This window comes from Dipteris shenzhenensis, chromosome 17 (genome assembly GCF_047967505.1).
Source record: "Dipteris shenzhenensis isolate YYH24624 ecotype China chromosome 17, Dip_SZ_1.0, whole genome shotgun sequence".
Taxonomy (NCBI): Eukaryota; Viridiplantae; Streptophyta; class Polypodiopsida; order Gleicheniales; family Dipteridaceae; genus Dipteris; species Dipteris shenzhenensis.
This window is the reverse complement of record NC_141612.1, coordinates 55,060,713-55,072,652: the sequence shown is the minus strand read 5'-3', so window position 1 is coordinate 55,072,652 and position 11,940 is coordinate 55,060,713. Positions and strand designations below refer to the sequence as shown.

Genomic DNA, 11,940 nt, shown 5'->3' with positions numbered 1-11,940 from the left:
TTACAGTACTTAATATGGTAACAACAACAAACAAAAACTGCATTTCGAATGTAGAAAAGTACAACATTAAGAAATAAATTCCTTATTGAGAACAAAAGGAAAACAGTGTGTTTTGGGGTGGGGTGCAGATAACCCCCATACTTGCTCTGTGTGCAGATAACCCCCACACTTGCTCTGTGTGCCCAGCGTACGAGTGGAAATCACGTTCGAAAATGAGTTCTCCTGGCACGAGCTAGAGTTAATATTAGGACGAGCCCTTACACTATCTCGTTGCTTCATTGGGAGCGTTTCATAGAGCCAGTGTGCGGTCTCCCTTAGAATGATATAGCCCGACGGTTGAATCTGGCTGAAGTTGCATGGTAGAAACTTCGTGATACCATTGCATCGAAGACCTGGGAACTACGACTAGTAACAGTAACCAGTATATAGGCCTTTCTCTGAGCTTAGGAACTAGTTTCGTAAGCATGCAAGCTGAGTGTCTCACCAAGGAGACATGAGGAAGCCATGTTACATGCAGTATACTGTGTGTTGTTTAGTCCATAAGTGTTTGCGACGTGGTTTTCTCTCAAACTTGGTAAAAAAACAAGAGATGAGGGTACAATGGAATGCACTGTAGCACTCGACCTGGAATGCCTTCTATTTGTCACGATGGTTAGTGGGCTCTTCGTACCATGGGTTGGATGATGTAGCTTTGACCATGGAGTTGCACGGAGCATTTGATGAATGAATATAGACGCTTTAATTTTTTGCAAAAATATATCAGGTGCAGTGATCTCATTTCTGGCTAATATGACAAAACAGAGAAACAGTTTTTCACAAACCCGGATGACTCACCACTCCCCCCCCCATAAAAAAAGAAAATAGACAAAACAAAAAATACCACCAAGCTGAAACCCCAACTGCTATGTTAGGATCTTCTAAAGAAAATCCAGTGCAAAATTTATGAGATGATGCTTTCATACATTCTTTTAGCAAACACTGTGCATAACTTCACCATTAGTGGCAGAAATTTTAAAAATAATAATAGGATAAACTGCACTTGCTTTCTGAAAATAACCCATTTAGCTTGGTTTCAAATAGACTGCTGTAGACACTTTCCAAAAGCTAAACATTGGATTGCTGAAAATGTTTAATGTGCAAGACTCCATAAGCTTGCCTATTGCACAAAATCCTACTGGAATATCATGGGTTATATACAAATGGCTTCAAGCTAAACGCTAACCTATGTATGGCATGCTTTTCCAGCCAAGCAGTTCAGAAAAGCCAATTTTTCTTGAAATTCTCATATCCTCTATCAGAAATCTATATATATTGGTGAAGCGCCCATCCAATTGGAGCACTGTAAGAACAGTTGAACTAAAATTGCAAAGATTGCAATGCAACTTTTGCTGCAAGAGATGCTCTGTTTTGCTCTGCATGTTTAATCACTTTCTGCAAACGCTGCAATGTGTCTGTACTTTCCATTGCACACATTCGCTCCTGTAAAAGAGCATGCAATTCTGTTGCACTAGACCCTAGCCAATCAAAGGCAAAAAGTATCAATTGTGATTGATCGAAGCTTTGAGACAGCAATTTCACAATTTTATGTTGCAAGCAGGAGCACCCCAATATTTCTGTCCACGTCACACTAACAAAGTGAAATCCTAACCCTACTAGTTTTTCAGAAAAATCCTAACTCTTCTATTTATGTTGATACAGGAGAAACAACTCAACATTTCTCTAGCTCTATTGTCTCATTCAGGCACAGCATGAAAAAGACAGCAATAAGAAAGCATAAGACACATACATCATGGGTACAACTACGGAAAAGATGCGGAGATTGAAAAAGAACTTCTAAAATATTAAAAAATAATGGCTTATTTAATAGCGTGAGCTAGGATGGATATTTCCTACCTGTGACAGGTTGCAAAGCAGCAAATGAGAAACTTTCTGCTCTGGAAGGTAAAAAGCTCTTAGCATCATCCTCCAACACACCTTTTTCAGCCCATTGCAAAGCATTTTCAAGGGGAGTCTGAAGCAACTCATCTTTTGAGGTCTGAACCAATTTAGCAAGGTGAAAACACCATAGCAACGTTAGAACCTTAAAATACCCCTCCTCTCTCTCTCTCTCTCTCTCACACAGAGCCAGCCCCTCTCCCAGCCACCAGCCCCCCTCCCAACCCCCACACCAAGCCACAGCTCATCCTGCATGAACTGCGCCTGCAAGAAGCTCCAAACAAGTCGTGACTCAGGAAGGAGCAGTGCAGGACTGCTTGGGGGTTTGTCCCTGCTCCGCATGGGACCTTGCTCCTGCTCCACGCCACCCCAAGGACTCCTCGGGTTTGTTCCAGGCTTGTCAGCTTGCCTCAGACCTGCTCCAAGCTCAAGAAGTTGCCTGCAAATTCAAGAATATCCAAGAAAACTGCGCTTAGATTGTGCGCCTGTTTCCAGGCTCTAGAACTGCTACGAACCTGCTTCAAATCCACCTCCAGGTTCGTAGCTCAACATGTGTGCCTGTTTTTCAGGCTCAAGAACTGCCATGAATCTTCAAGGAAGGGATACTTTGTGGACCAGCTGCAAGTACACATACAAAGATCAGAATCGGGCCAGAAAGGTCCAGCAGGATGAGAGAAAGAAGGGCCAGGCTACCCTATGGACCAGCTGCAAGCACACACAAAAAATAAAAAGATCAGAATCAGTTTCAAAATCTGCTCAAAAATCTGCTCTCAGGTCTTTTGAACTGCATATAATCTGAGTCCCAAAACAGCCCATGGCAAATATGAGGTAACTTGCACTCAAAGGATTTTTTTCCTTTCAGATAGAAATGCAGAGTTGTGTGTCCGATATCGACAACTCACCAGACAGAAAAAAGGGGAGAAAGAAAGAAAATACCGTGCCATTTGAAAATACAGTGACTTTTGGATGAGTACTCAGAAAATCAATCACCAGCACATCAAGGCGGCATGCTTAAACACAAAGAAGGAACTCTCCGAGATGCAGAAAACTGATATTGCAAATTTGCAGAAGAAATTAGGGGAAATCAAAGAAGTGGATTTTGATGCAATCACATGTGGACTGCATGCCTCTATGGAGGGAGAGGGAGAAATGAACAAATGGAAAATAGAAATGCAAATACAATTGGGGATTCAGCTCGGTAAGATGACCCAACTGTAGATACCAAGACCAGCCACCATGCCTTACTGATGAAGGAGCTGGAAACTCAAGTCGCCAACCTCAAAGCAGAAAAATGAAATATTGAAGACACGCACTCCAGCTCGAGGAAGGAGAGATTCAGCTGCCTTCTCAATGAGGAGCTGAACACACTCAAAACAGGGTGGGCAAGGTTGATGCACCGACAAGGCCTATGGTGGTGAAATTCAGGACTGCCGCATATAGGTCCACTTTCACGAGTATGATGGTAGCTTTGAAGGGGACCAGGATATATCTCGATGATGACCTCACTCTTTGGCAGCATGTGCCATCGAAGGGAGGGGATGGTGCGAGTGATGACAGCGAGGCCAGAGGAAAAATGGGCTGCACAGTGCATACAGAGATGGCAAGGTAATCATATGAGAGAAAGCGAAAAGGGAAGAGAGAGATGCAGACAGCCCATGACGGCGTTGAGCCTATGAGACATGAGGATAGACTGAATATGGCTGTTTGGAATTGTAATGGCACCCTTTGGTCTAACCCACGGGGGGTTTGCAAAGGCCTACACTGATAGAGATGTTATCTCCTACACCAAGACACATGGGAGTCTAGAGAAACGACTACCCATTGTACACCTCGGAGTCAGCTTACAGGAAGGAGATGAGGAGAGATACTTGGACACAAGGTTCTAGGGGTGTTGCCGTCCCTTTCAGATCACACTTGAGACCACTCATATCCGTGACGCCGAAGGAGGAGGAAGCACTACATATGTGGATACAAGTTCAGCCACTTGCTGCACGACTGATTTTCATTGTTGTGCTACTTTCCGCTAGATGCATCATCTTGTGCACATGAGGTCACCACAGAGGGTCACAGCCCATATGAGATGATATTATTATATCTACGCAAGGGGAGACCCTCCTCCTAGGTGACTTCAATGCACGTGCAAGGGACAGACCAGTGGGCTTACTTGATTTTGGATCATATCCCATTAGAGTACTAGAGATAGACCTACAGAGTCAAGGATAGTGAGGCACTCAGAGGATACACCACATATGACAAGCTATGAACGACACGTAATAGAGATGGGAGCAATGCACGACCTGATAATCTCTAACGGTCTCTAGAGATGGCCTTTATCCAAAGGGCTCAATTGTTTCCCATCCAGAGGGGGGACAAGTATTGTGGACTACTTGATGGGCCCCCCAGCCTTTGCTGTCACGTGTCACCGTCCCCCCCCCCCCCCCACTTGGCATTGATCATTCCTATCTGGCATTTGGCATCTCAATTACCAGACCACTTGCAAGAGAGGACCCTCCCGCCCCTAACCATGTCTAGATACATTTTGACCATGCCCTTGATGCAATCATAGTTCAATCCGTACACGTACATACAATTTTTTCGTACACCATCCGTACGTACGACATTCCGTACGTCATGTACGCACCATTTTTTGGGGCAAAAAAATCGGGTGCCCAAACCTTAAAAAACGTGATTTCCATATATTTTCTAATCTATAGGCCTCTACAACCCGTACTGTCCCGACTCCTGACTGCATGTCCCGACTCATCCTTACGTCTCGACTTCTGGCCAACTTGGCTGTAGTAGGCTTCAAGGCTGGTCTCAAGGGCCTATATAAGCAACTCTTTGCCCCTTTCTTCAACAGGCAATTCCCCTCAACCCTTCACCTTGCATTCCAGCCCTTGTGCAGCCTCTACCTACTCAAACTACACCATACAACTGCTTGCATAAGGCTGTGTTGGAGATTGCCTCAGCTCTCAAGATTTGTACGCTGCTTGCGTTGGAAGATGGAGCAAGTATGGCTATGGCTGCTCTCTTTTCCAATTTTCCAACAGCTATGGCTGCTCTCTTCTGAGTTCTCTAGTTTAGTTGATGGAGATCTTCAACAGGGCTTCAAGTCCTCTTTTGCTAATTGCTCCTTTGCCTTATTTTCCCTCTTTTGCAAATTTGCAGCTTGCAAGTCTACAAATGGGAAGACAAAAAGGACCAAAATGGGATTTATAGAGGCATTGAAGCCTTTGGGGAAGGGCCATTACACTTGTCAATGCAAGTACTGCCCCCAAAAATGGGATGGAGAACCGACCCGCATAAAAGGTTACATTTTCTTGGCTTGGGGGCTTAGGGGTTGAGAAGTTTACCGCTCCTCCCGAGAATGTGAAAGATAATAGTCAAAGATTGCAGGCAAAGGTAGCGGTTGCAGCACAAATTGATGCAGATGTGACTGAATTTGGGGGTGCCTCGAGGAGTGGTACTGCAACTGGAAGTGCCTCTGCATATGAGCCAAAACAAAAGAAATAGAAGATGTCAAAGGAAGCCTTGGCCAAGGCATGGAAGTCAAAGGCACAAAAGGATGCATACATTGCTCTCCGTCGCTTTTCTTTGTAGAGGACATTACTCATTGGAAGATGAGGAGCCCTCATTTTTTAGAGATGCTTCGTGCCATTGGCCAAGTTCGGCTTACCTTCAAGCCTCCATCCTACAATGTGTTGCGCACGAAGGAGCTAAATAATGAAGTAGTATGCATAGATCAAGAGATGCTACAGCTCCAAGATGAGTGAAAAAATAATGACTGCAACATAACTTGTGATGGATTGTCTACTAATCAATATCATGGTCTCATGCATTTAGCCTTCTTGAAGTCAGTGGACACAAGTGGGCAGTATAAGTCAAGGGAATACATTTTTGGGATATTGAAAGATGCCATTCTTGATGTTGGGGCTGAACATGTGGTGCAGGTGTGTATGGACAATCTATCTAACTCTGTGCGGGCAGGAGAATTGGTGAAGGAAGAGTGGCCCCATATTTTCTACACTAGATGCACATGCTATTTCCTTGACCTCCTATTTGAGGACACTGGAAAGCTTACATGGGTGAAGCCAATGTTAATATATGATTTCATGATTGTGACATTTGTTACCCAGAAACACAGCGTGTTAGCAAAGTCGTGTTAGCAAAGTATAGAAACTTCAGCAAGAAGGAATTGGTGAAACCTGCACAAACACGGTTTGCTTACATGTTTATCATATTAGCAAACTTCTTGGATGAGAGGGTATACAATGGATTGCGCCGCATGGTTGTCAGTGGAAGAAGGCGTCACAAACTGTGAAAGCACAACAGGTCTTCTATTATATTCGGTGCTTCATTTTGGTAGGACGCAAGACTCATTGTGAAGCTTTATGTACCTATTTTGAAGATCCTTCTCATGGCTGATAGGGAAGGGACTACCATGGGACTTGTATATGAGCTCACTCATTGGATGGTGGAGAAGATAGCAACTATTGATGGGGTCGACTCCTCAGAGCTGGTTGATGTCAGAACCTTGTGTCTTGATAGGTGGGATATGATGCACTCTCCATTGCATGCGGCAAGATTTGTTCTCCATCCTATTTGGAGAGGGAAATTTCCAAATGGTGATAAGGAGGTGCATGATGGGTGGATGTATGTAATAGAGCGGTACACAAAGTATGATGTTCAGAGCCAAGGCACCTTTTGTGATGAGTTGGATATTACAAGTCCATGTCAGACACATCTGCTCGTGCAATTACGAAAGATAAAAAGAGAATGCACCAAGGCGTGAAATGGTAGGAGACATTTAGGGCTCACACAACAAATTTGCAGCGGTTGGCTCTTCGAGTGCTCTCGCAAGGCACATGTGCTATCCCAAGCATCCTTTGCTGTCCTACAAGACCGGATGTGTGGAATAATGATTCTTTTGCATGATAAAGCAATACATGAATGTGCATTTGCATCTCTTGCATCCCATCTTGACTGTTCCTAAGTTGGAAGAGCAGGAGCAGGAGTGCTAGAAGATGAGGCATCAGGAGGAATACCCCCTGTAGAGGGACCAGCAGTAGAGGCAACCACTGTAGCATTGGCTGGCCTCAAATCAACCCCGGAAACAATATTGCAACAAGAATATGTTTCATGAGATAGGACCACATCAGATAGTTGGTGCCATCCAACTTATCATCTTCACGAAGAACTCCAAATAAATCCTCATTATTCCCAACCATAGCAAATGTGATATCCTAAAAGAGACCTGAAAACCCAAAAGCCTCAAGGCTATCACTGCAAAAAGCTGGCTGTCCAAAAATGACAGCAAATATCTGCAAATTTCTGACCCAGATCAAAGGGCAAATGCAGATCTGACCCAAATGTGACTGTGGCAGGCAATGTTCACTGCAAAAACAGCAAAGCTGGCAAAAGCCCCAAATTTATTGAGGGCAAATAGGCCAAAAAGAGAGCAATTGTAGAAAAGCCCCAAATTTTGCTGAAATTTTTGCAAATGTGACCCAATGTATGCAAATCTGACTCAATGTCTGAAAATCTGACTCAATGTTCTCCCATGTGTCCCAATGTATTGCAAACAACAAGAGATTGCAGACCAAATCCCAAAGCCCCAATGTTCTTGCAAGACCAACCAGGACATTTTGCAAAGGATTGCAGAAAGAAGAAGGCTAACCAGAAGAGAAGGAAGGAGTCCAATCAAGAGTCAGAGGAGTCAAAACCAGCAACCAATGTTGTAACACTAAAAGAGGAACTTTCTTGGTGACAACAGTGTTGCTGAGATAAGGTATGCAGTTCTTGGTGTTCCATCTTATATGTCTGATATTGAAAGATGGCTTGAAGATTCAAAGATGCCAGCAACCTTTGTGAAGGTGAAGGACAGCAATGTTTGCTCAGATTGTTGTGGCAACAAAGCTGATATCACTTCCATGAGGGTCGAGTCTTCAAAAGGACCTCAGGAATCAGAGTCAGATGGACCTCAGGAATCAGGTCAAGTGGATGCAGGGACACTGAAGATGGCACTACAGTTTTACACAAGGATGCTATGGTTTCCTTTAGAGGGTACCTGGCTTGTTATCAAAGCGAATGGGTGGGTTTCATTAGTATGTATATTCCTTGTGCATACATCCAAACTCTAGTAGCATGCTATGGGCAAATTCTGTGTGTTATGTATTGAGGGACTAGAGGGTGAAAGACAACCTGGTAAGCAGAGGGGGAAGTCTTGGGCAAAGCTTGGCTGCAATTTACTGCAAGGAGAACATGATGAACTTGTTGAAGCCTTGATGGTGCAGACAGGGACATCTACAGGTCAAAAGAGTACATTGCTACTAGACTCTAGAGCGTCACTCATTTGAGAGCTCATTTGGAGCTCATGGTCTAAGATTTCTGGAAACACAATTGGCCTTGGAGATCTGTGCGGATCAGCCACCGGAATCTCATTGTTCCAGTGAAGGAATTGGTTGTGAATATAGCCAGAGTGAAGACAGGTTCAAACAGACCTTGGGAGCATGGTGTTTGGCAGGATCCAGCTGTCCTTAGATTATGAGGGGGCAGCTGGATAATGTTTGGGCCAAAATAGCTCAAGAACACTGCAAGTTCGTGATCAAGGATGGTGGTGCCATTGACCTTTGGTACTACCTGGATTGTATCTGTGTAGCAGGATGCTTTCCTTGCACGGGACCAAAGCTGGAGGAGTAGGAGCAGCGGGTTCAAAGATCTATGAGCAAGAATGTCTCCAACTTGTTCCAAATTACTTCTTCATGGGAGCTAACGGAGCATCTGCATCAACATGTGGGTATTGGCCCACAATGGCTCGGTGAAAGGGGGTGTTGAGTTTATCTAGGTCACCTCCGCACCTGTGAGCCCCCAAATGAGGAGGACAAGGGGGAAGTATATCAACTGGGTCTGAGAGCTGCATATTCTGTCAGAAGACTGCAACAGGGGCAGCACCAGCCTGGAGTGGAAGAGACTCTACAAGGGCAGCCAACAGGAGCTGTCAGGGCCAAGTCAAAGGACTGCGAACAGTGCTGCAGGCCGGCACAGCAAACAGGAGCAGTTTTGAGTGGTTCGGCAGGTTGGAGCAGATCAGAAAGGCGAAGCAGACACATGCCTGGTGCATTTCTGGCACATGGCAGTAGGGCGCAGCAAATGGGCAGACTTTTGCAGTAGAAAGTCGGGTCAGTCTGCAGACTGGTCAGCCAATCCGACAAACTGGGTTGGTGGTGTGGGGGGGCGGGGGCACACTCCACATTCAGTCTTCAGGGTTCCAGGAGCCTCACCTTGGGCTGCCCATAGTCTTCATGGTTCCAGAAGCCTTACATTGGGCTGCCCACACAGCAGCAGGGAGGTCCTAGTACTAGGCTGCCGAAATAGCAGCAGGAAGGACAGAAATCAAGGGAGACTTGTGCCTCACAATTGGCTGCAGACAGAAGCAGCAAGGAGGTCAAGGATCAAGCAGCATCGGAACAGCAGCAAGGTGTGTTTCTGACTGAAGCTCTAGGACAGCACACAAGCTGAGTCTTTTGAAGGTGCCACGAGGAGGTACGAGAACAGTCTTGGAATCACAGGGGTCCATATCTAGGCAGCACCCTGCTGCTAGATGGTGGCACACTGTGCACACCTTTTGTACATGGTTTTGGTCCATCTTTGGGACAATATGGATCACTGCTGCTACTTTCTCTCTTGAGCATTATTCAATTACTGTCTGCATCACTCTCTCAATACACTTGTACAAATTAAGGAAAGAATGTGATTTGAATCGGCGCTTTGTGATTCCTGGGCATACTCTTTGATTATCTTCGCTACGACGTTCGTTGGCTGTAGAAAACAACCTCCACCTCTATTTTCTAACAGCTGACCTAGTCATCCCTAGAATCGACCAACTGAGGTTGGTCACCGCATAAACCACCACCTTCTATTAATGAACCCATAACATCAGGTTGAGGACTCTCACCCTTGAACACCCACCCCAGGGTACCCCAGCTAATGCTTGTACCTCTGAACATCAGGCCACAATCGGCCTCAATCCACTATCTAGCCTGGGACATACCGGTCATCCATGCTACTTAGTGCCTTCTCTTCATAAAGGAGGACTTACAAAGTAGAGCTAGCCAGTACCCTCATAGTTACATGAGAGTTGGAGCATTGAGTTCTAAAGCCATTAACCTGTGTTCTCAGCTTGTTGAATTTTCCTCTTTATAGATTGTACTCTCCACACCCTTATCTCTAGATTCTTTTTTCTATCGGTGCACCGTACATCGCTTGAATTTGTATTTCCCTCTTTCCGTGCCTCTTGAATACCAATGATTTGTAAGTATAGAGAGACAATGTGAAGCCTTCGTGTGCTTTGGGATGAGCACACAAAAGTAGTGAAATTACAAGTGTCATACGTCACGTCCCAACATGATGGGAGGGGGATTCATGGCTATCTGGTGATCTCACAAGACAAAGAAAATATCATTGTCAACAACGTGCTGTTGTAATTCATCGCAACAATTCGCCACCACCTAGTATTAGAAGTCCTCATGGCAAGGATGATGATAAGTGGAGTTTGTTCTCTAGTAACTCTCTATAGACAAAGGGTCACATGCTAAACACGGATCAAGATCTGAGCAAGGTACCCATGACATGCTCTTTGTCTAGTGAAAGCTAGCAAAAAGTAGTTAACCGTTGTGGGTGGACGTCTCTTTAGTTGTATTGTGCACCGTCAATGGCAAAGAATGGTCAAAACAGAGGCAAATGCTGGTCCATTAAGGGCTTGGACAAGATCAAGATACAAGATCCACCTCATCCTCATATAGGAATGCTGCACCAAAACTGCACTTAGCATTTTAGAACATATAGATTTTGATGTGATATACTTTTCAGCATTTTAATGTTCCATGTATGCCGTAATACCAAACCTTGGGTGCTTGCTTGCGCCCATAAAATGGCTTTGTAAACTCGCAACCTCATGTTCTTGGACTTATGCAATGATTCCCATTTGCCGCTCCATATCTACCTGTTCTTCAAACTTCACGTTCAGAAAAGCAGCCTTAAAGCCCATTTGATGGAACCTCAACCGTGATGGCTATAAATGCACTCAAAAAGGTTTGTCATTGGATATTTCATATTAGCCAACGCCTTCTTCTGAAGAGTGGCATTCGTAGCAACAGAACTTTATGTGCACCATTTACCTTGTGTTTTTGTCTTGTAAGCCTATTTGCATCCAACAACATTTTTGTCTTTGGGTATCTTTACCGATTCCCATGTGTTGTTTTGCATTCCAGCACTATATTTTTCTAGTCAAGTTCCCAAAAAGGGTGGGGGAGAGAGGACAGTCTTGCTTAAACGCAATGTCACTGGTGAGCCCCATCAAGACTCTGGCCAAAAAGGGTGGGGGAGAGAGGAAAGCCTTGCTTAACCCCAATGTCACTGGTAAACTGTATCAAGACTCCCTCCTCCATCCCAATCCGTCATCTTACGTGTATTTGAAGATATTCACTGCCTCAACTTGGTAACCTTCACATGAGATTTAGCCATGTGCCTTGACCAAGATAACCTTGTTTTACCCACATTCACAGAAGGCAACTGTGTTGACAGAAATTTTCAAAGGCTGCATGAGTTTTTGGGATTCCTCTTGCATGCGTGAAAAAGGGAGCATATTCTAGCACCATATTTTCCCATTGAACCTGTTGCTTTGAGCAAGCAGCAAAAAGTAGTAGGATCATAGATAAAGAGGTGATAAAATACAAGAGAAAGGTCCTACACATGGCAGAAAGACTGACCACCATGGCACTGTGGATGCAAGTGACTAACGTCAAACAATTGTCAGTTACCCATAGAACTGCAACTTGTTAATCCAATCTTATTATATGAGCCCGTAGATCCTATCAGGTGTTCAGAGGACATTAATAATACCTCTCTCTCTCTCTCTCTCTCTCTCTCTCTCTCTCTCATGCAAGGCATTAAAACTTAGGTGCAATATAGAAAGCACTAGAAATGAAATTAAAATAATGTGTACCA

At 44.5% G+C, this 11,940-nt stretch overlaps 1 protein-coding gene across 1 annotated transcript in view; it reads right to left on the bottom strand.

Moving 5' to 3' along the window:
* Positions 1-1,020: 1,020 nt before the first annotated feature.
* The window catches only part of LOC147892325 (ATP-dependent protease La (LON) domain protein), a 30,179-nt gene continuing 19,259 nt past the window's right edge, over positions 1,021-11,940 (bottom strand). Inside the window, exons 7-8 of the mRNA XM_087388736.1 lie at positions 1,894-2,035; positions 1,021-1,514 (exon numbers count right to left, since the gene is read on the bottom strand). Of these exons, the coding sequence (XP_087244862.1) occupies positions 1,357-1,514; positions 1,894-2,035 (300 nt within the window). The 3' untranslated portion in view covers positions 1,021-1,356. The remainder of the gene's footprint in view (positions 1,515-1,893; positions 2,036-11,940) is intronic.